At 37.2% G+C, this 23,650-nt stretch overlaps 1 protein-coding gene across 2 annotated transcripts in view; it reads left to right on the top strand.

Moving 5' to 3' along the window:
* Sacm1l (SAC1 like phosphatidylinositide phosphatase) overlaps nt 1–23,650 on the top strand; it is a 70,671-nt gene that overhangs the window by 13,662 nt on the left and 33,359 nt on the right. For both annotated transcript variants that reach the window (XM_006990791.4, XM_042281926.2), the window contains 6 exons: nt 5,797–5,894; nt 8,718–8,792; nt 10,650–10,777; nt 15,481–15,630; nt 18,849–18,908; nt 20,601–20,634. In XM_006990791.4, coding sequence (XP_006990853.1) covers nt 5,797–5,894; nt 8,718–8,792; nt 10,650–10,777; nt 15,481–15,630; nt 18,849–18,908; nt 20,601–20,634 — 545 coding nt within the window. The remainder of the gene's footprint in view (nt 1–5,796; nt 5,895–8,717; nt 8,793–10,649; nt 10,778–15,480; nt 15,631–18,848; nt 18,909–20,600; nt 20,635–23,650) is intronic.

The raw sequence follows: 23,650 nt of genomic DNA on the forward strand, positions 1-23,650 counted from the left end.
GGGCATTTTCTTTCAAACCACCACACTGTACAAGAGTGAGAAATTGGGTTCAGACCCTAAGAACCCATGAAAAGCCACGCACAGCAGTGTATGTCTATAATTCCAGTGCTCCTTTTGTGAAATGGGGACGCAAAGACAGGAGGACATCCAGAAGCTTAAAGACCAGTTAAATGGCTTGTGGAATGGCAACAACAGGAAACCCTGTTCTAACAAGGTGGAAGGTTAGGACTGACATTTGAGGTTATCCTCTTACCTACACATGAATGTTGTGGCAGAGGTATACCCACATGTAAGATTTTTAAAAGATGTAGTGATTATTAACAGCTTCTTTAGCTTCAGGAGAATCACAAATTCAAGGTCAGCTTGGCTTGAACAGCATACTGTCTCAAAAAGAAAGTTACCATTCCTATGTGTCAGCCTTTACTACCCACAAAAGTGTGATTTAGAAAAATGCTTGTGTGACTCCAACTGTTCTGTTAGATGTGAGCATTGGCTTAATTAAGAACACAGATATCTTTTTCTTATGCCCAAGAGCTTTTACATATTGTTTTGCTTAACCCTTAAACAATATTGGTATCCTCTATCACCAGTTTCTCCAGCCTACCTTTATTTTCTTCACAGTGTTTTCCCCTGTCTAAAATTATTGAATTACTTCCTTGTGTAGTGTTTGCCTCCCACTAGAAAGTAAGCTCTGTGATCCAGGAACTTTTCAGATAAGCCTGGCACTGAGTAGATATTCATAACCCAGCCAGCATTATGGAGCTAGTAACTAGCATAGTCAAGATAAGAACATCTGTATTTTTTTGTTGCTCATTGCTAAGCCTTTTTAGGGTGACTACTTCTAAAGTAGTATTCTTAAGACTTTGTTGAAATAGTGTTTTTGTTAGATGCTGTCTTAGTTAAGGTTGTTATTGTGATGATGAAATACCATGACCAAAAGCAACTTGGGGAGGAAAGTTTATTTCACTCACAGTCCCATATAACAGTTCATCTTCAAAAACAGTGAGGGCAGGAACTCAAGAGGATAGGAACCCAGAGGCAGGACTAATGCAGAGGCCATGGAGAGGAGGTGCTGCTTACTGACTCACTCAGTCTGCTTTCTTACAGAACCCAGTGCTGTAGAATAATCCTTCTGTACACTATGAAGATGTGTTGCTCTCATTGTTAATAAAAAGCTGATTGGCTAATGGCTAGGCAGGATTTTCGGGGCAGAGAGAATTCTGGGGAGAAGGGCAGTATTGGAGGAGACACGAGCAAGATGGTATGTACGTATATGAGGTAAACGAGCCTCTGAGCAGCACATAGATTAATAGGGATGAAGCATGATCCTAATTAATTAGTCTTATCAATAAAAATCAGGAGTCAAATATCAGGGTAATAACCTGAAAGATCAGAGAAGCAAAGGAGCAGCCACTAGTGACTTCTTACTTTTCTGAATCCTTGACCAAAAAGAGGCTGAGATTCTGTCTCCACCTGCCTTATATTCTTGTCTCTACCTCCCCAGTGCTAAGATTAAAGGCCTTAGCCTCCCAAGCACTGGGATTAAAGGTGTGTGCCACCACTGCCTGGCCTCTATGGTTAACTAGTGGCTAACTCCACCCTCTTATCTCCAGGCAAGTTTTATTTGTCAGAAACACAAACAAAATATCACACAACATAGAGATGGGTTAAGTTATAAGAGCTAGCTAAAAATGAGCCCAAGCTATTGGCCAAGCATTTATAATTAATATTAAGTCTCTGTGTAGTTATTTGGGGAGCAGCTGGTGGGACAGAAAAGTCTGCCTACGACCCAGGACCACTAGCCCAGGGATGGTACCACCCGTTATGGTATCAATCCCCCATCAATCACTAATTAAAATACCTTATAGCCAGATCTTATGGAGGCATTTTCTCAATTAAAGTTCCCTCCTTTCAGATAACCCTAGCTTGTGTCAAGTTGACATAAAACTAGCCAGCACAATGCCATTGATCTAGTTTGTAAGTTTGTCATGTAAATAGGGCTATAAGGGTACTTTGGTTGATTGATTCTGGATGTTTGCTTTGCTAGTACTGGACTGGAATAAATCATTCATTGTTGGTTTTCTAAAGCAGCATTGGTAATGAGCCATATCTTCTCACTGTACTTGCTTAAAAGTCAGGTGGGGAAAGCTTCTTTTTTAAAGATTTTTTTATTTATTATGTATACAAATGTTCTGTGTGCATGTATGCTTGAACACCAGAAAAGAGCACCAGATCTCATTATAGATCATTGTGAGCCACCATATGGTTGCTGGGAACAGAATTTGGGACCTCTAGAAGGACAGTCAGTGCTCTTAACCTCTGAGCCATCTTTCCAGCCCTGAGGAAAGCTTCTTTGTTAATTGGTGTAAACCTTATTTAAAACAAAACAAAACAAACTTCATGGTGTATATTAGGACACTCAAAGTGGGACAAAATGCTCAGTGATAGCACTGGCCACACATGAAAGCATTTCACATGGCCTTTTTAAATCCTAAGTTTGCGTAAGCCTCAGAGAATGCAGAAAAAGATGTTTGTTCTGTAGCACATGTGTTTAAAACCTTGAAAGACATTGTGGCATGGATAGACTCTAAATGATGAGGCTTTTCAAAATGTCATCTTTGTTTATAGACAATGATTTTTTCAAAAAGCTTTATAAAGTTTGGTTTTCAGACTTGATTTTTACTTAAAATTTCTTTTTGTGTTATGTATATTATTACTTGTCTTCTAGTCCCTAGACTGGTGTAATGCTTAGCCCATAACTTTTTAAATAAATGTTACGCAGTAAATGTTACAGTAGGAATATGGCTTATGAATACATAAAATGCCTTCTGCAGATGTGGGCTGAAATTGGGGGAGGTGAGCAGGATCTTACTGTGTGGCTTAGGCTGGACTTGAATGTAACGATATTCTTGTCTCAGCCCCTAAGTGCTAGGATCACAGGCATCTGCCACCTTGCCCTGGATCCTGAAAACCAATGTTTGAAATGATTTAGAACTAGTTAGAGGTAATGCTCTGTGCTGACTAGTTTTATGTTGATGTGATACAAGCTAGAGTCATTTGGGAAGAGGACCTTCAATTAGGAAAATTCCTCCATAACTTTGATTTGTAGTCAAGCCTGTAGTGTATTTTCTTCGTGATTGATGTGGGAGGGCCCAGCCTGTTGTGCACCACCTCTTGGTTGGTGGTCCTGGGTGCTATAACGAACTAGCCTCGGCAAGCTAGTAAAGAAAACTCTGCATGTCCTCTGTATCAGCTTCTACCTCCAGGTTCCTGCCCTGTTTGAGTTCCTGCCCTGCCTTCCCTGGATGATGGACTACAAGCTGTAAGATGAAATAAACCTATTCTTCAAGTTGTTTTTGGTCATGGTATTTCATCAGAGCAATAGAAACCATAACTAAGATACTTTCTTACAATTAAAAAAAAAAAACTGGAAGTCAGTTAGGGTTTCTATTGCTGTGAAGAGACACCATGACTACAGCAACTCTTATAAGGAAAACATTTAGTTGGGATGGCTTGCTTACAGTTCAGAGGTTCGGTTCATTATCATTATGGTGGGACATCGCAACATACAGGCAGACATTGCACTGGAGGAGTAGCTGAGAGTCCTACATCTTGCAGGCAACAGGAAGTGGTCTGTGTCACAGTGAGTGAAGCTTGAGCAAAAGAGACCTCAAAGCCTACCTCCACAGTGACACCTGTCCTCCAATAAGGCCACACCTACTTCAATAAAGCTACACTTTCTAATAGTGCTACTCCCTATGAGCTTATAGGGGCCAATTACATTCAAACTACCACAAAGTCCTTTGTTTTGCTTTAGGACTAATAACTTTGTTTTCTTTTTTATTATATTTCTTTTTATTATAAATATTCATTAAATATTGACATTTAGTTCATGTAGCCAGTGGCATATATTTAAAATACACAGTTTGGTAAATGTTGAGATTTTTATATCATCACTGCTGGGGTTAAGATATGGAACACATCCACCACCACAGAAAGTTTTCTTGTGCACACAGTCTTTCATTTTTCTCCTTCCTCAGCACAAGTTAAACACACATGTACTGTTTTGACCATGGTACTCTGAGTAGTTAGTTACTCATAGATAGAAGGAGTACATTGACTGATGTTTGTTCAAGATTATTTATGGCACCTTCATTACTAATAACCCCAAAGCCAAAAATCAGCCCAAATACCTATCAAAAGGGAATGAAGAAATGGTGATGTGTCCATTCAGTGAAGTAGATCAGGTGATAAAAGGGAACAAATGACTAAATATTGACATTTGAAACAGATTTACATTCTTTGTTGTACAGTGTTTTGCTTGATATTCATTCTCTTAGAATACTCCTTAAAATGAAGGAACTTAGTCTACTATTAACAATTTAGTTACTGATAACCCATAAATGGATGTTAGTTATATTTGAATAATCAAGGATTGTCTATTGCTCAGAAAATTCAGAGTTAGAAACAGTAAGTATACTTTATATTCTGTTATAAGACACATCTCTGTAACACTAGATAACTTACTAGGTAAATAGGAAATTAATGTCAGTGATGGCTGTGTAAGATTTTTCATAGACAAAGTGTGGCAGAGTCATGGGAGTAGAAAAGCTAAGTGGGAAGAGAAGGCCTGAGATTGCTCTCACACACAAACTTTGAAGTCTGGTGAGTCAACAAGAAAGACTGGGTGGGGTGGGTACTCAGCCTGTAGTGGCTGTGGTCTCACTAAGTTATGGTCTGCTTTATCTGCACTGTTTGCCCACCTTTTTACTTTGTTGTTTGGCAGCTCTTCACATTTCCTGAGTTAGTCCTTAATTATGCTGAGTTGTTTGACAGATCTGTCCAGTTGATCTCTTGAGGAATCAACTGTTTTTGTTTTGTTTGTTAGACTAGGGCTACAAAGTTGTGTACCAAAGTGGGTTCCCATTTTTTGTCCCTCTTATTTTATTTCATTGTCTTTTTTTATGAAATGAGAATTTTTTTCAGAAAGGTATAAATAAAGCAATTGTTTAAGTAATTTACTTTAAACAATTTAATATTTTTAGCTAATGCTAATCTGTTTTAGCTACGTACTTAAAAAATTTAGTCCTGAGCTGAACGGTGGTGGCACACGCCTTTAATCCCAGCACTCGGGAGGCAGAGGCAGGTGTATCTCTGTGAGTTCGAGGCCAGCCTGGTCTACAGAGTGAGTTCTAGGACAGGCTTCAAAGCTACACAGAGAAACCCTATCTCAAAAGACCAAAAATAAAATAAAATAAAATTTAGTCCTGGGGATCAAAGTTGGGGCCTTTCATATACAAGACAAGTGCTCGTCCACTGAACTGTATCCACAGCTCTTAATACAACATCTTATTTACTGTGTGTTGAATAAGCACTGAGTACCAAAAACTGGCTTACTTATTCATGCTGTACATGTGGTGATTCCCTTATTATAAGGGAATTGTGAAGAACAGAAAAAGATGAATTATTTGCCTATGGTCCCACAGCACATCGTCTGGCTTTATACATTGTGCCGTTATTATGCTATATTGCCTTTTCCATGATGCTTAATGTAATACATTAGAGAAGATTATTATTTTCTTAAATGATTTAACTTAATGGCTTTATAGCAAATTAAAATCTTAACAGCATTCAATACACAAGTGGAAAGAATTGCAGTAAATTCATAAGGATAGTGAACCTAACAGTGCCTTCTGTTTAGAAGTAGGGACTTAATGCTGCATTAAAACCCTGTTGTAATCATTTTTTAAGTCCTGGTTTTATTTGACTTCTTTATGCCTGTCAATTTCTTCTTAGGCATATTACACCTGAAAAATTTTATGTGGAAGCTTGCGATGATGGAGCAGATGATGTACTCACCATTGACCGAGTGTCCACAGAGGTCACCCTTGCAGGTATGTATAGCTAGTTTCAGAGATTCCCAGAAAGATTCAGTACTGAGATTGCAGTAATAAAAGACTGTCAGTGGTGTATCATTATGAAGCTCTTTGAGTGCCTTCTTATTAGAAAACTTAATTCTTGCTACCTTAGTTAACTTGGGGGTAGGTATTTTTTGAGAAGGGGTTTTGCTGCATAGTTCAGGCTGTCTTAGAACTCATTTCATAGCTTAGGCTGACCCAGAACTCGGGGTCCTCCCGCCTTTACCTCCTGAGTGCTGAGATTATAGGTGTGTGTCACCAGGTCTAGGCCAGAATTATTTCTGTGTTTCCTTATCTATATTCTGATAGGTTTGATTTCTATGTCTAAACTCATTTCTAGAGCTGACAGTTGAATGTGAAGAAGGGGTTTCTGCTTTAAGTTTAAGGAGCTTTCACAGATGCGTTGTTTTGTTTTGAAAAGTTTCATAACTATGAGAGTACTTTAAACATGAAAAAAGAAAATGTACTTCACTGACTAAAAGTTGTAAATATTTCAAGCAATGCTTTTTTTTTTTTAAATCAATCTAATTTATTTTTTGCTTTCCTTGGGTGTGAAAAATATTCTTTCTCCACTTGTGTGTATGGAGCTATCTGAGTTCTGAAGAAATTAATGTTAAATAATTTTGATGACAAAGTAATGTACCAGGTATTAGCACATTAGAACTTTTAATTTCATTGGTTAAACACCAAGTAATAGCACATTAGGATTTCATATTTCATTGGTTTAGTACAAGGATACTCACTAGAATGTCATATTTCATAGATTTAAAATTTCTAGTTCACTTCCAGGCAGTATGTTTCTTATTTTTAAGAACATTTTTGAAGGTTTACTCTTTTAATCCTAGCACTTGGGAGGCAAGGCAGGCCGATCTCGGTGAATTCAAGGTCAGCCTGAATTGAACTGAATGAATACATAATAAGTTCCTGGCCAGGGCTATGTATTGAGACCCTATCTTAAAGAAAAGATTTGAATTACCAGAGTAGATATTTAGTAAATATTGTTTGAGTAGGTAAAGTAAAACATAAAAATATTTTCAGTAGATTAATAAAGTATAAGAAAAAGATGACTAAACTTTCCATTTGTATGGGTAACTCGTTATTTCTCTGTAAGCACCTTAGACAGTTTTTCTTTGACAAATGTCATTAAAGTTCTGCTTTAGGTTGATAATTAACATATTCTGCCTCTTGCTTGATGGTTTCTCTTCAAGGTAGCTGATTAGTTTTAACTATTAATTAATATACTTTCAGAGAAGTATTATACCATTCAACACTATTATTTCTTTATGCATAAGTGATGAGCTAGTGCTTTTGTAAGTGTTATTGTAAAGTGTATTCTCATTTATTTTTAGACTACAGTGACTTTACATGTAGGTAGAGATTGCAGCTCCATTTTAGTAGACTGAAATATTAATGGTCAAGATAGGTGTGATGTAAGGTGATGATACCAACAGTCTTTAATCAAGTAAAATACTTGGATACAAAGTCAGTGATAATAAGAGGCTAACTTACCAGCTGTTTCTCAGCCAGTTTCTCTTTACCATTAAGAATGCAAACTATGGCCATAGAAAATAGATTATTTTGCTACCATGAAAAACTAACATACATTTTGAGAATTGCTACAATTTTATTACTACTGTGCATAAATCTTACTGTTCTACCATAGTAGTATATTTGAATTTGTCAATAATCTCAGTATATTCAGAACAAAATGTTCTCTTGAGCTGTTTTTTGCTCACTCTTTTTTTGCTCTTTCTTTATTTGTGGATACAATCTTGCTATGTAGCCCAGGCTACCCTTGAACTTGCTATTTAACTCATTTCTAGTTTTCATACTAGGTAATTACAAAATATTATTATTAAATCAGTTGATTTATTAGAGACCAACATAAATGGATCTTGACCTTTTTTTAGCATTTTATTTAGAATTATTTAGAATAATAGAATTACTACTATGACTGATTTTTAAGGATCAGGACTTGAGTTTACACTAATGAGATTCAGGCTGATAATAAGTTGAAAGAAAACTGGGGGAAAAAAAGCTTAATAAAATAAATTTTTCTAGCCACATGAGTTTGGAGAACCTTGTGTTAGAGAGCGACTGCTTTCTTTTACTGTCAGTTCCTCAGAGTTCTGTTTTCATGTGACTGTGGGAGATGGAATAGTGGTATTTGAATTTGAATCAAACAAAGCAAGCTTGTTTGATCTGGAATTCTCCCATCTGCTTTTGAGGCATTATTTTCTAAACAAGAGTACTACAAAATAAGTTCTGTGAAACATATTGACTGAAAGTTCAACAGTTGTGAAATGCATTCTTTAAGGTACAATTTTATTGATAATGGACATCATTGATCGAAATCAGGGGTAGCAATTTGCCTTCTTGCCTACCAGTGTACATTGTTGATAGACACAGGAGAAGAATGCTTTTTCTTCCTTTCTTTTGAATCTCTAACATGGATGGACAGTTCTAGTTTCATATTGTTAGTAGTATGTGAGATGGAACTCTTTTCTCAGATCCTTACTCCTACTTACTCTTAAAGGGATAGATATAGTATTTAGTCTTCTGGCAACATTAGAAATTACCTACAATTTACCTGATGAGGAAGCTGAAGAGTGTTGTTTCTTAAACCATCTTCTTTTAATATCACGTGGACACCTATATTTTATGTTCTGCAGAAATGGAGGTCTGATATTAATGGAAAATGCTAGTTTTTTAGAATAAATTGTGCAAATTAATTTAGTTGAAGTTACTCAAATTTCTATTTTGTTGGTGAGCTTTTCTATTATTTTCTTCTTTTTTAAGTCAAAAAAGATGTCCCCCCTTCAGCTGTTACAAGACCAATATTTGGGATACTGGGCACAATCCATCTGGTGGCAGGTAAGAGAGAATAAGCAAAGATGAGCAAAGAAGGTAATTAAATTGATAACATTAGATAATGAGAAAAGATATTCTTCCTGTCATTTTGTAGGTAAATCCCTAGGTCATGTATTTGTGTAGTTTCTAAAAATAATATTCTCTAAACAGTTATATTTATCACCCTGATTTTTTTTCTTTTTCTTTTTCTTTTTTTTTTTTGGTTTAGTTTGGTTTTCTGAGACAAGGTTTCTCTGTGTAGCCCTGACTGTCCTGGAACTTACTCTGTAGACCAGGCTGGTCTCAAACTCACAGAGATCCACCTTCCTCTGCCTTCCAAGTCCTGGGATTAAAGGCATAAGCCACCACTGCTCAGCCTGAATTATTCTTTTTAAAAGAAAATTTTCATGTTTGATTTTATTCTAACTAGATTTGAAACCTCCTAAATTTTCATAAATTCTAAGAACATTTAATTTTTGTTTGTTTGAGACAGGGTTTCATTGTATAGTACTGACTATCCTGGAAGTTGCTGTATATATCAGCTCACAGATCCTCCTACCTCTGCCTCCCAAGTGCTGGGATTAAAAGCATATACCACCGTGCCCAGCCCATATAAAAATTTTTTAATGCGTTGATTTATCAGTGTATTCTATACCTTTAACCTTACACTGATATGATAACATATGTTACCATGTGATACTTTGTTTGAATTATTAAGAAGGTATTTATTTGTTTATTTGACATGTGATTGGAATCTATATTTATAGCTGGCTTTGAACTCATTGTATATTCAAGGCTGGCCTCCAACTCACTATCCTGCCTCTGCCTCCCAAGTGCTGGGATTGTAGACATGTGCAAGAAGGTGAAATTTCATTTGAATTTCATTTTATTGAGCTTTTACAAAGTTCTTACTTCGTTTTATTTTTACTTAAGTCACTATGCTAGATGCAAGTTATAAAAGATTTTAAATGTTACATTTTCTTGCAATTCACAGTCTCATGATAGAGGTATACAAGTAATAAGATATTGTAACAGTGTTACAGCTTCTAGGAAAGATTTATATACAAAAAAACCTCTAGGCAGGGCAGTTGAAGGTAGAACATTGAACAGATCTTAATATAACAAGAGCTGGGACTATAGGTTGGTGGTTGTGTGTACCTATCATGTGTAAGATCCCAGTTTCTGTCCTCAGTTTCTCAGAAGAAAGGGTGAGGGAGGGAACTATATTTAATGATCACGGAAGGGGGTTAGGGTCTAACCAGGGTAAAGATTGGTATATTGTGCATATGTTGTCATGGTGTTGATTTCTAACTACTAGTCATTTGTAGATTCACAGTATCTGGTTAGGTATACTGCCCAGCACATTGTCCATCATGAGAGTGATCAGAAGGACAAAGGAAAGGTGTAGAGAGGGCTACCCTCCACTGATCTTGTGACCTCTGGTGTTTCAAGGCACAAGCTTAGAAAAAAAAAATTTTTTTTTGTCTCTACTCTCTATCTGCTAAGCTCAATTCTTTGGTTATCAAAAGGTTTGGTTTTATCTTCTTGAGAAATAATTTGGTCTTTTAATAGGAATTTTTCTAAATAATATATTACTGTTTATATTCATAAATTTTAAGAATGCTTTTAAAAAAATGGGCCTTTTATCTGAATAGCTCAATGCAGTCTCATTTTGCCAGGCTTCTACGTTTACAGATAAGGACTATTACTTTGTGTTTTCTGTTTGTTGGTTTTTGAGATATTCTAGGACTCCAGACCAGGGCCGCCTCATACATGCTGAGCATAGGCTCTATCACTGATCTAAATCCCTAGCCCCACTTCTTTCTTTATTTTTTAATATTTACATTTGGCTGTTTTTTTTGTTTTTTTGTTTTTTTGCAGGTAATTATCTTGTTGTCATTACCAAAAAGATCAAAGTAGGTGAATTTTTTAATCATGCAATCTGGAAAGCTACAGATTTTGATGTTCTCTCTTATAAGAAGACAATGTTGCACTTGACTGATATTCAGGTAAGAATATTTAGAAGCAGTTATTAATTACAAAACTCAAAAGTTCCATGGAGTGCGGGTTGTAAAATATAGATGGATTTCTTATAAACCTAGTTATTAAACAACTTGTAAATGAAATTGTTCTACTAACCTTATACCTATCCATGAAAATATTTTTTAAAGAGCTAGAGAGATGTCTCAGTGGTTAAGAGTACTGGCTGATTTTCCAGAGGACCCAAGTTAAATTCTTAGCACCTACATGGCAGCTCACAACTATCTGTAACTCCAAATCCAGGGGATCTGACACTTTGACATCGACACATATGCAGACAAAACACCAATGCACATTTAAATAAATCATTAAAAATATTTTTTTAAAGTTCATATATTTTGTTGGTTTTATTTTTAAATAGTGAATAATTTAAATTATGAAGTTCTTATGGAGAAAAAAAAGGACAAATAGAATGACCAAGAACTCAATACTCAGCCTTAGCTTCATATTCTCTATAGAAAAATAAAATATTAGATATGTTTGAAATTGTTTTTCATTCCTTTTTTCTTCTAGAAGAAAGTTTTCTCCACTGTTAATCACATGGGACACACACAGTGTGTGTGTGTGGTGTGTGTACGTGTGTGTACAGAACATGTGCATATTACCTGGTTTAGTTAACACTAGACCCCTAACAATACATAGTAAATGTTAGTGACTATAGTGTATTAACTGAAGAAGTAACTTAGCAAGGATGAAAGTGCCACCAAACAAATGGCAACTCTGATTTGAAATGGACATAATAAATGGAGCTATAGAGTGGCTTGGCTATGGGAACGTAAGCGGCCACCAGTCTAGAGACTGGGTGCAAAGCCAGAGGTGGTGGTAGAGTTTCCATCACAGTGAAGGGGCTGTGACAGAAAGGAAGAGCAAGTGGTAACTGCAGCACACCCTTTATTAAAGAAACTACCAGAAGTATTATATAACAGAGTATAAAGAATAAAAGGCTAAAAACTCATTTAGACTCATAAGAGTTTGTAACATTTACCAATGTCAGAGTAGATATTCCCAATCATAAATTATATGATAAGGAGCTGTGCTGCTCAGTTTCCTGATAAATTTTTAACAAAATAAAATGTTTTCAATTTTCATGTTTATGATAATTTTATTATAATGTACATACTACTGGGTATAGTGGCACATGCTTGTAATTCTAGCACTTAGAGACTGAAGTAGAAGGATTAATGAGCTGTGTATGGGACTGCCAGAGATATGAACACATTCATTAAATACAGTGCTAACATTAGTTTCACCATTCATTTCTCAATTCATTTATAACATAATAAGAATGTCTTTATAATGTACATGAATGTTTTGCCTGCATGTGTATATGTCTGCACTATATGTGTTCTTGGTGGCTGCAGAGGTCAGAAAAATGCATTGAATTCCTTGGAACTAGCTAGAGTCATTGATTGTGTCACCATGTAGGTGCTGATAACTAAACCCCAGTCCTCTGGAAGAGCTCTTAACCACTGAGCCAACTCTTTAACCCCAAGAACATTATATTTTCACAAAATTGTTCAAGGTTATAGAACAATCAATTTTTCAAGTGACTTATATAAATTAGTTTCTGTTATTAAGTTTTAAGATAAAATGGTCATTTTTTTTATACTGTACAAAGTGAAGATGAACAATACTTACTTTCCAAAGGTATTTTTTACTTGAAATATGTTGACATTTTCACAGATTGCACTGCCTTATTCTGATTTGTGTGTGCATGCATGTATGTGTTTGTGTGTGAGTATTTAGACTGGTGGGCATTTGAATGGTCCACATGTGGTCAGAGGACAATTTTAGGCATTGGTCATCGCCTTCTACTTTGTTTGAGACAGATTCCTAGTTGTTTGTCTCCACATACACTCATCCATGAGCTTCCAGGTATTCTCCTGTTTCTACCTCCCACCTTACTGTACGAGCACTGGGATCACTGTGACCAGGCTTAGGTTGGTTTTAGGAATCTGAACTCAGGTCCTCATACTTGCATGATAAGCCTTGTAACCCACTGAGCAATCTACCAATCCCCCTTTCAGATTTTGGAACTTACTTTTTTTCTAGAAGTGATTATTGGGTGTATAAAGTTACACCTCTCCAGAATGCTTGTTTCCAAAGTAATTTACAAGGTTTTTTTGTTTTTTGTTTCGCGAGCGCACACACAACCTTACTATGTAGCTCTGGCTATCCTGGGACTCACTGTGTAGACCAGTCTGCCTCAACCTCACAAAGATCCACCTGCCTCTGCCTTCTGAGTGCTGGGATTAAAGACATGCCTTTAAAAATGTTTTACACCTGAGTTTTTGTTTGTTTTGTTTTTTGTTATTGTTTTTTGTTGTTCTGTTGAGATGGAGCTGTAGCACGAATCTTAAAAGGTCTTATTAATAAAATCAAACCCGGAGCCAGGTATTGGGTTAAAGCTGGAAGATAAGAGAAGCAGAACAAGCCACAGCCACTTCACCTCGCCAATTCCTCAGCTGATCCTGTTTCCTCAGACTGGATGCTTCTCAGCTGAACTGTGCTGCTCAAAAGCCTAAAAGCTTAACCAGCTCTAGTTCCTGGTCCTCATGTCTTATATACCTTTTTGTCATCACTTCCTGGGATTAAAGGTGTGAGTTACCATGCCTGGCTGTTTTCAGTGTGGCTTTGAACTCACAGAGATCCAAATGGATCTCTGCCTCTAGAATGCTAGGATTAAAGGCATGTGCTACCACTCCTAACCTCTATGTTTAATATTATGGTTGTTTTGTTCTCTGACCCCCAGATAAGTTTATTGGGGTGTACAATATATCAACCACATTGAGCCTCTCTATGTATCCCTGGCAGGCCTAGAACTCATAGAGGTACAACTTGCTCTGCCTTCTGAGTGCTAGGATTAAAGGCATGTACCACTGTTCTTGGCTCCCAAGATTATTTTTTTAAGGGTTTTGATTTCTTTGTGTGTGTGAACCAATGTGTTTAATTAGGGTTACTTATATAGGAAAATAGGCAGCTTACTAGAAAATATCTCTCCCACTCCCAGCAACCATCTTATCTTCAGGGAGGATCATGCCTTCTTTGTCTCTACAAGACTTGTTTTCCCAAAACATATACCTTACCTGTAAAAATGTCAAATTGTAACACTGTCTTAGCAAGTAAAGCTGTAATATATGCTTTTTATACTTAGAATTTCCCTTTTCCTAATATATTAGTATATTCATTCTCCATGAGAAATAATATTTTAAACAAAAATGAAGCTTAGTGCTCAGTCTTTAAAGCACTTGCCTTGCCAACATGAGGCCCTTGAGTTGAACCTTAGAACGCCAATAAAAATCCAGACATGGTTACACTTGTAATCCCAGTGATGATAGGGAGATAGACACAGTTGAATGCCTAGGCCTTGCTGACCAGCCAAGCTCTACTAGTCTACGAGTTCCAGGGTTCTGAGAAATCTTGACTCAACAAAGATAGATGATAGATCTGGAGAGCTGTCTTAGTGGTTAAGACGTGTGGCTCTTACAGAAGGTGGCTTACAACCATCTGTAACTTCAGTTCCAGGGGATCTGATGCCTTTTTCTGGCACTAGACTCATATGTGGTACACATACATATATAGGCAAAGCACTCATACACATAAATAAAAGTTATAAAAAAGGTAGATGGTGTCCTGAGTAATAACAACACCTAGGGTCATTCTCTGGCTTTCATACTCACCCTCACACACATATGCAATGCCATGTACACCAACACATATATATACACACACACATGAAATAAAAGTAGCTGTATTCATTTTAACTACCCAGGAATATTTTCTTGGATTTGTCATCAAGCCATAAAGCTCATTTTGTGCTGTTTACTACTTTTTTTTTTTACTTTTGCTAGTCTGTGCTTAAATTTAAAAATGTATAGTATATACATTTGTAAAGTATTAAGTTTACATGTTATTTAATAACTACTAAACATCATCAAACTTTGACAGTTTTTTGGAACAAATTTTTTTTAATGTCAATATTGTTTTTAACTGGGAAAGCCAGATAAAATTATTGTTCCAAAATAAAGGAAATACTTTTACTAGGCTTTCTGATTTTGTTTTAATGAAAAATGATTATTTCCTATCCAGTCCAAACCAGTGAAATTTTTTGAAAGTGAGGATAATGCTAATCTCTTGATTTGTGTGTTTGATTTGCTAATGAGGATAATGATAGTAAATCCAAGCACGCTAGTAAAGGACAGAGAGAATCTGGGAAGTATTGGCACACTACAGGTTGTGCTGTAACCTAAGGTGGTGGTGTTTTTTTAAACAACTCTTCTGGCCAGGGGGTGGTGCACACTTTTAATCCCAGCACTCAGGAGGCAGAGGGAGAAGGATCTCTGTGAGTTCAAGGCCAGCCTGGTCTACAGCATTAGTTCCAGGATAGCCAAGGATACACAGAGAAACCCTGTCTCGAAAAACAAAAACCTAACTCTTCTGCTTTAGAGTGATAGTTGTGGATGATACTGAAGGGAGGAAGGAGGCTGTACCTAAATCAAGTGAGTTTAATGCCTATACTGTTTATATAGAGTATTCCCCATCTCTGGCCAGCTGTGTCAGTCATACTTAATGGGGCTAACATAAATGTTTTTAATTTTGCTGTCCTCTCGTGCTGACAATTTTTTCTTTTCAATTGTGACTAGTATTGAACTCTCCCTTTTCTTTTTTGCAGTTACAAGATAATAAAACTTTCCTAGCAATGCTAAACCATGTGTTGAGTATGGATGGATTTTACTTTTCAACAACATATGACTTGACCCATACTTTGCAACGGCTGTCTAACACAAGTCCAGAATTTCAAGAAATGAGTCTCTTGGAAAGGGTAAGCTAGATCTTCAGGTAGCTTAATTTATTTTTAGTTGTTTTTAAAAGAGGCGTGTCTCTTTCACCTATAAAAATTTTTTTCCCTACCCGCCACTCCCCAGTCCTGGAGATAAACTCAGGGCCTCGTGTGCTAGGGAAGCATCCTCCTGTTGAACCATATCTCCAGTCCTATTTTGATTTTTCATACTCTTGACTGTATTAGAATCATATGTGAAGCTTTGAACACATACCATGTTTTAAATGTCTATCATAGGCCTCACTGAGGGCCCTGCCTTGTGTATATACCCAGCCAAGATTGAGATATATTGGGGTAGATACTCAAATATCTAGTAGAAACTGACACAGGTGATTAGATGAAAACCTTTCAGAATGTGTGTGTACACGTACGCATAATACAGTGATAGAGTTTGAACCCAGGGCTTTGCCTGTAGTAGGCAAATACTCTATCACTGAACTACATCCCAACCTGAGTTTGTAATTTTGCATAAATATTCCAGGCTATTAACTGTAAACTTGGGGGACAAGTCTTCAAACTAGCCTTGTATTGTATTAGTTTATGATTTCATTGCTCTTAATTTAGCACTATTAGCAACATAATTAAGCTTATAAAAAAAAAAGTCAGTGTTTTAATAGGTAATGGCCAGTCATTTGTGATGTTGTTTTCTAAGTAGAAGAGACAGCAATTTGTTGATTTAAGAATCTGAGCCAGTTACGAAGGTAGAGGCATGCTCTCACTCTCATTCTCACTCTTGCTCTGGCTGTCATGCTCTCACACCGGGATCTCACTGAGTTTCCCAGGATGGCCTTGAACTCACTATGTAGCCCAAGAAGGCCTTGGATCCTTTGCCTCAGCCTTCTGGTGTAATTACAAGGCCTTTGCCACAGGCCTAATATGAGTGTACTTTTAATACTAGGTTTTAAATGTCCTCAACTGGGTTTCTGCTGCTCCGGGACATGGCTTTTTGCTGCCTTGGTTTTATTTATCTGTTTTTATTTTATTTTGTGTGTGTGGTGCTAGAGCTTAAACCAAGTAGTTCATGAATACTAGGAAGCATTCTACCACTGAGTCATGCCCCCTATTCCTGCCTTTATTGTTTTTCTTCTTTAATTAATAAAGCATAGACATGTTTAAAGGGCATACAGAATTTTAAAGGTTGCTATCTGTATGACATTGCCAGTATAGACCATTTTGACTAGTGAAAATGATAAATTTCACTAATTTAGTATTTTAGTTGTATAGCTGTTTAGAGTTAGGATTTTACATTCTAATCAAGTAAAATTGTATGTTAATTTACAGATATGCTAAGTAATCAAGACATTTAGCTTTAAAACAAGAGACTGATGCTTTTAAAACCAATTGCTGTACTTCTTACATGTTCATCAAACTTCTCTCCTATGCCTGTTGTATGCCAGGCATGTAATACTTAGTGGGGACTTAAAATGAAAACCTGAAGCCCCTGTGCTATGAGAAGAGCCTTCAGTATACTTAGAGAGGTAATAATAGTACAAGCATTCACAAGCAGAGATGACTCCCACTGGAGAGAGGGAGGGGTCAAAATTTAGTGGGCTCCTATAGGAAGGAGAGCATAATTCTCCTGGGAGTGCCAGGGACAGCTGTACCAAGGAAGGCTGCTTTGGAGCTGAGGCTTATCAGTTAGGTGATAATGGGAGAGGGAGGCTTTTGGCAAAGGAGTAGGAAGAGTAGTTGTAGAAACTAGAAGCTGTCTCTTCTGTAACAGAAAGGGATTTTTTAAAAAATATTTTTGTTTTTCTTTTGAGATAGGATCTCACTATGTAACTCTGGCTGTCCTGGAACTCACTATGTTGATGAGGCTGACCTTGAACTCACAGAGAAATCTGCTTGCCTCTGCTTCATGAGTACTGAGATTAAAAGTGTGCACTGCTATGCCCAGCTAGGGAATTTTTTTTAAAGCTAAATAAAAATGTCACTTATAGAGAAGCATAAAACTGATTAATGAAACCTTATCTTTTTTTTTTTTTTTTTTTGGTTTTTCAAGACAGGGTCTCTCTGTGTAGCTTTGCGCCTTCCCTGGAACTCACTTGGTAGCCTAGGCTGGCCTCAAACTCACAGAGATCCACCTGGCTCTGCCTCCCGAGTGCTGGGATTAAAGGCGTGCGTCACCACTGCCTGGCTGAAACCTTATCTTAAGACAAAAAAAAATGGACATTGAATGGTCAGTGTTTTTGCATAGAATTAAGGACTTTTTTTTTTTATTCTTTGATTCTATTTTTCCAGATGTTATTTTATTCTTAAAGGTTTCCATTTCAGCTTTTTAAAGACTCTGACACTTATAAAGCCATGTGGCAGAATCCTCTAACCTTTTTTAGTTGCTGCTTCCACTCGTAATTCAACAGTGATTTGTTTTAGCACTATGCTTTTTTATCAAGTTGTATTCCAAATAATTCAACATTTAGAAACAGCACATTATTATTTACATTTCCCTGACTTGTAAAATATTTAGTTACATAATCGCACCCATTGTGCAATGATAACTACTAAGTATGAGTAACATACTGGGAAACACAGACTAAAAGATGTGATATTCCCCTGGCCATGACACCATAGGTCATTTCCTATGACCTTAGGTGTGAGGAGGGAGGGAGTCAGGTTCAGCACTGTGCTATCTACTTAGCCCATGTGCTAAGCTGAAGAAACCCGGGTTCCTCTGTGTTTGTGATGGATTATCAGCCTGGCAGAGGGGAGATCAGACCTTTAAATAGCAGCTGCCAGATCTCCAGGGAGACCAAGCAAGGATTTGGCTCTGAGATGGCAGTCACTGAAGAACTAAGGAGACAGCAGAAAGGATGTGTAGAATTCCTTTGTCCTTGAGTAGGCCAGTCAGGTGTGGGGACAAGATGGAGGCCAAGTATCTGTGCAATAGCTATACTGGATCAGGTGTTGTCCTTGGTGGTGGTGGTAGAGATGGAGAAATGTGTGTAGACTCTGAAAGAGATTTAGTTCTTTGCCAGTGATTACCTAGAAAAATGGAAGAGGATACCTGGAGTTTCTATGTGTGATAAGGCAGACAGGAATGGGAAGAAGAGGAGCAGATTTGAAGTGAGGTGTATTCTGTTGGGACATGTCAGAGAAACTCATATTAGCCATCAGGAGGAGGCATTGATGAGTGCAGTTTTCCATTTGGGGACACTTACTGTGGCTGGAGATATTTCATTAAGTTTCAAAACTTCTCTCAGGCAGATCAGCGGTTTGTATGGAACGGGCATCTGCTCAGAGAACTGTCTGCTCAGCCAGAGGTAATGTACTCCATTTCGAATATGCTTTCTTGTCATAATACATGTTATGTATTATGTTAAAATGACTAACCACTCATTAGGGAGTGGGTAAATAATTCTAACTATAACACACACACACACACACACACACACACACACACACACACAGACACACACACACAGACACACACACACACACACACACACACACACACACACACACACGACCATTCTTGCCCTCTCTTACTGATATATGTAGAAATCTAATCTCCTATTGTGTTAACTTCCTGACATGGTGACAGGATGTCTGAGAGAACTTAGGAGAGAGTGTTTAGGCTTAGGGGTTTCGGAATTTTCATTCCACTGTCTGATGACTCCCTTGCCTTTGGGTCTTTAGTCAAGAGAACGTGCCAGGGAGTACACTGATGGAGCAAACTGCTCACCTAATGGTAGTCAGTCAACAAAGGGAAATAGGCTTAGGGTACAGTGCCTTTATAAAGGTTGGTTTTTAATGACCATCATTCTTTCCACTAGGCTATACATTCTAAAGTCCAAGAGCTTCTCTGTCCAGTTCCCAAGCCTTTGAAAACATAAGCTTTTAGGGACACTTAAGGTACAAACTGTAATACTTATGAATGGAAAGCTTTAAATGAAAAACATTAACTTTCTCTAAGACAGCTAGAATGAATTGTACTGATGAATAATGTAGAAGGGATAGCGGCTCAGTCCTGTTAGTGCAAAAACCACAGTTCTCATCTTAAAAGGAGTAAGAGATTTATTTTATTCTGGAGCCATTTTGAATGACCATGGCCTAGGAACACAGATTTAGGTTAACTCCAAATTCCATGTTTCAATGTGGAAGAAATTTGAGATTTTTATAGTTTTATAAAACAATGAAAGTCATAAATCAAGGCAAGTTTAAAATACGTTGGTGTGTACATCAAAGAGGCAGTTATAGCAAGATGGGAAAGAAGATTTTCTATAGGCCCAGGATACTATCTGATGACATTCTTAGCTTTTCAGTTTAATGGAAGCTAATGATCTGCTAATTTAATAGATTCCAAAAGTTTTTTTTTTTTTTTTTAATCTATTAATCACAGAATGTCAGTTCTGACACAGCTAGGGAAGGAATGGCTGTTTTAGAGGCTAGGATTAGCCTAAGACAAGGTAACTAGCTTCTGGACCTGCAACATTTCCAGTCTCTCCACAGGGCTGCAGTTCTAATTAGTCACCTCTGCAAATGTGGCTTCTGTCCAAGAGTTCTTGTTCTCAGTCTTCAGGCCAGGTGGAAACTCCCCTAACTCACCACCAGCCTCATCCTGTGTTGTACAAAATGAGGTGTAAGCTAAGGCACTTAGATTTATAGAAGTGATTTGTTTTTTGCTGTTTGCAGAATATTTTATTTATTTTTGGTAGTTGAGATTGCAAATCATTAGCCTATAACTTTTCTAGAAGTAGAAGAATTATAGGCAAAGACTAAGAAGGAGTATTCAGCTTCGTGTAGTTTTACTGGTGTTTATCTGTGGCTATTTAAACCCTAAGGATTACACTGCCTTTTTACCTGCAACATTATAGACATTTCCCTAACATTAGAAATTACATGAACTCTCACTGTATGGTTATATTTGTATATTACTGCCTGTGTGTAAATATGTCTTACATGGTTTATTATTTAAGGAGTGCTGATTCTAAATACATTGTATATCTTTTTAGGTCCATCGGTTTGCTCTTCCAGTGTTACATGGCTGTATCCTTATCTGAAATTTTTGTACCTTAGTTTCTACAGTCTTTGTTTAAATTTTATTTTACATGTTTAAATGTTAGAAAGTTTAAATTTTAAGACAGGTGCAGAGTCTCAAATGTGATGTGAGATGAGTGTTTCAGTATTAGAAATTGCTGTTAATGTGTAAATGTAAAATCTTAGCACAGACTGTAAACAAACTCTCTCCCCTTTTTAGAGTATGTCTTCTACAGAGCATATTTTTGCTCAAGAGTTTGATGGCTGGTGGCTTTTAAGGAAAGATGTATAACTGTATCTTGCCCTTTTTGAGTTATCTTGTAGCAGTGAATTACACAAGAGTAGAGTGAACCTATTTCTTTCTTTCTTTCTTTTTTTTTTTTTTTTTTGGTTTTTCGAGACAGGGTTTCTCTGTGTAGCTTTGCGCCTTTCCTGGAACTCACTTGGTAGCCCAGGCTGGCCTCGAACTCACAGAGATCCGCCTGCCTCTGCCTCCCGAGTGCTGGGATTAAAGGCGTGCGCCACCACCGCCCGGCGAGTGAACCTATTTAAATGATGCTTTTCCTTAGTGTTAAATCAGACTTAAGAACAACAGTGATCAAAAACTTGAAGAGAAGTAAATTATTTAAATTATTATAAATTTTAATTATCATTTCAAGAGTGATAGAAATATGAAAATAGAATACAAAGAATAACACTTGGGGAAAAATCAAAGTGTAAATACAAAACAAGTGTTGGTTATCTAATTGTAGATTCATTTCAAGAATACATTCTTATCAGAGATACCATAATAAAGTAGGAACTCACAGTGAATGGGCTACTGAAGGAACGTGCAGTAAGTGCTAATGAGTGTTGCAGTCAGGACCCTGTATATGAATTGGCATCTTTGTGTCAAATACAGTGATGAAGTTTATTGACCTAGTAGTCGGGTTTATTTGTTCATTATGTTAGCATAAAATTTTTGTATTATTAAGTAGTGGAGTGTAAGATGAATTGCTAAATGGTCTTATTAATAAAAAACTCGGAGCCAAATGAAATAGATCAAAGGAATAGGACAAGCCACAGCCAAGCCACAGCCAAGCTCACCTTACCAACTTCTCAGCCTCCAGAGAGAGCTATTTCCTCTATATTTACGCCTATATCCTTTCTGGGCCCTGCCATCTCACTTCCTCTTTCTGCCCAGCTCTATCACTTCCTGTCTGTCTGTATAGACCCCCAGGCCTCTATGGTTAACTAGTGCTGGAAATAAAGGCGTGTGCCACCATGCCTGGCTCTGTTCTCAGTGTGGCCTTGAACTCAACAGAGATCCGAATGAATCTCTGCCTCCCGAATGCTAGGATTAAAGGTATAAAGGCATTTGCTACCATTGCCTGACTTCTATGTTTAATATAGTGGCTGGCTTTTTCCTGTGATCCTCAGATAAGCTTTATTGGGGTGCACAAATACAATATCACTACATTTCCCCTTTTTTGTCTAAAATTTTAAAAAAAAGTTATAACTAATATAAAAAAAACTATATACAATAACTATAATATATACAGGCAATAAATACATCAACAATGTCTAGTCCATTTGTTATTATCTCATATTTTGGTGAGTCCAAAATGTACCTAATTCACTTTCTATCCTAACTTGTCTTACCAACCAAAAACTATCTTTTGATATCTTTCAAACAAATAAAATATATTTTATACCTCTTAGTTTCTTTTCTGAAATTGTTAACAAGGAAAACTGTAACTACAACTATCTAATCTTTAGCTCCCTCAGAGACTCGAGAAGGAAATAATGTTAACTAGTTAAACAAGAAGTGCAAACAAATGCCTTCCAAAAAATATGAGTTATGACAAACATCTGGCTGCTTGGACAATCACCTTAGGTTTCTCTGCAACATTGGGGCACCCATCTTTGGCCCACAGGCTTAGCATATCTGACAGACTGATCTGTGAAGCAGGATTTTCTAAAGAGCCATCCTACCTTGCCTTGGCAAGGATCGACAGTTCTTTCTTTTTGTGTCCTGCTTGTCCATTCTGGACAACATACTGTCAGCAGTCGATGTGAGGGCAATTTCTTGCCCAGTGGCTACCTTTTGCCACAATGAAAGTAAACTCCATATGGAGTTTCTTCAACACCCATCAACTTCTCTGAAGTAGATTGGTGCTGCCAGGAGCAGACATGTTTCATAGTCATAAAAGAGAAAAGATCTATGTTATTAAAACATCTTAAATGCCATATTCTGTAAATCTCTGAAGGGTTTGAAGATGACCTGTCTATCTAAAATAAATCTTTGACCTTGAAAACATACCTAATATGACTACAAGTTCGATTGTAATTGTTGGACCCCAAAATCTGGGGGTCTCTAGTGGGCACCCCAAGAACCCAGACTCCAGTCCAGTTGATGCAATAGCAGGAGGATTTATTAAGCTTCTGTACAGAAGGGCTCCTCTGCTCCCAAGAGCAAGAGTCGCATCTTACTGCAGCCCCATAAGGGCTTATAAAGGAAAAACCTACAAAACCCACAAGATTACAATTCCCATACAATTTCATTTCATAAGATCATGGTCTGATCACAGAGTGATCACAGAGGGGGTACAGTTACGTCATCAGGTATGTCAACAGGTACATTCTTCCTGAAACCTCAAGGGCGGATATCAAGGCGGGAGTGGAGTTTACACACAGGTCTGGAACATCTGCAACTATCCCAGTCACAGTTGAGCACATCTCTTAACAGAAATCTTTTTACATTGTTATATGGTTGCAGGGGAGATTGAACATTGGCTAAGTCAGGTTGCCCTTGGAACTAGATTTTTAGTTTCTCATTTCCTGGTGCTTGAAGTTTTTCTTTTCCTGAGGCTTGGGGGTGTAAGCCTGAAAGGCTAGGGTCTTTCAGTAATGACTAACTACTTTCATTTCTTTATATCTTAATTAGTTGGTAATAATAACTTTCAAGGACTAGCAATTTGCATTACATTGTTAAATGAACTGTATAGGTACAATACCTTGAACAAAATTAGAAATATATGTATAG

Source organism: Peromyscus maniculatus, chromosome 7 (assembly GCF_049852395.1).
Source record: "Peromyscus maniculatus bairdii isolate BWxNUB_F1_BW_parent chromosome 7, HU_Pman_BW_mat_3.1, whole genome shotgun sequence".
Taxonomy (NCBI): Eukaryota; Metazoa; Chordata; class Mammalia; order Rodentia; family Cricetidae; genus Peromyscus; species Peromyscus maniculatus.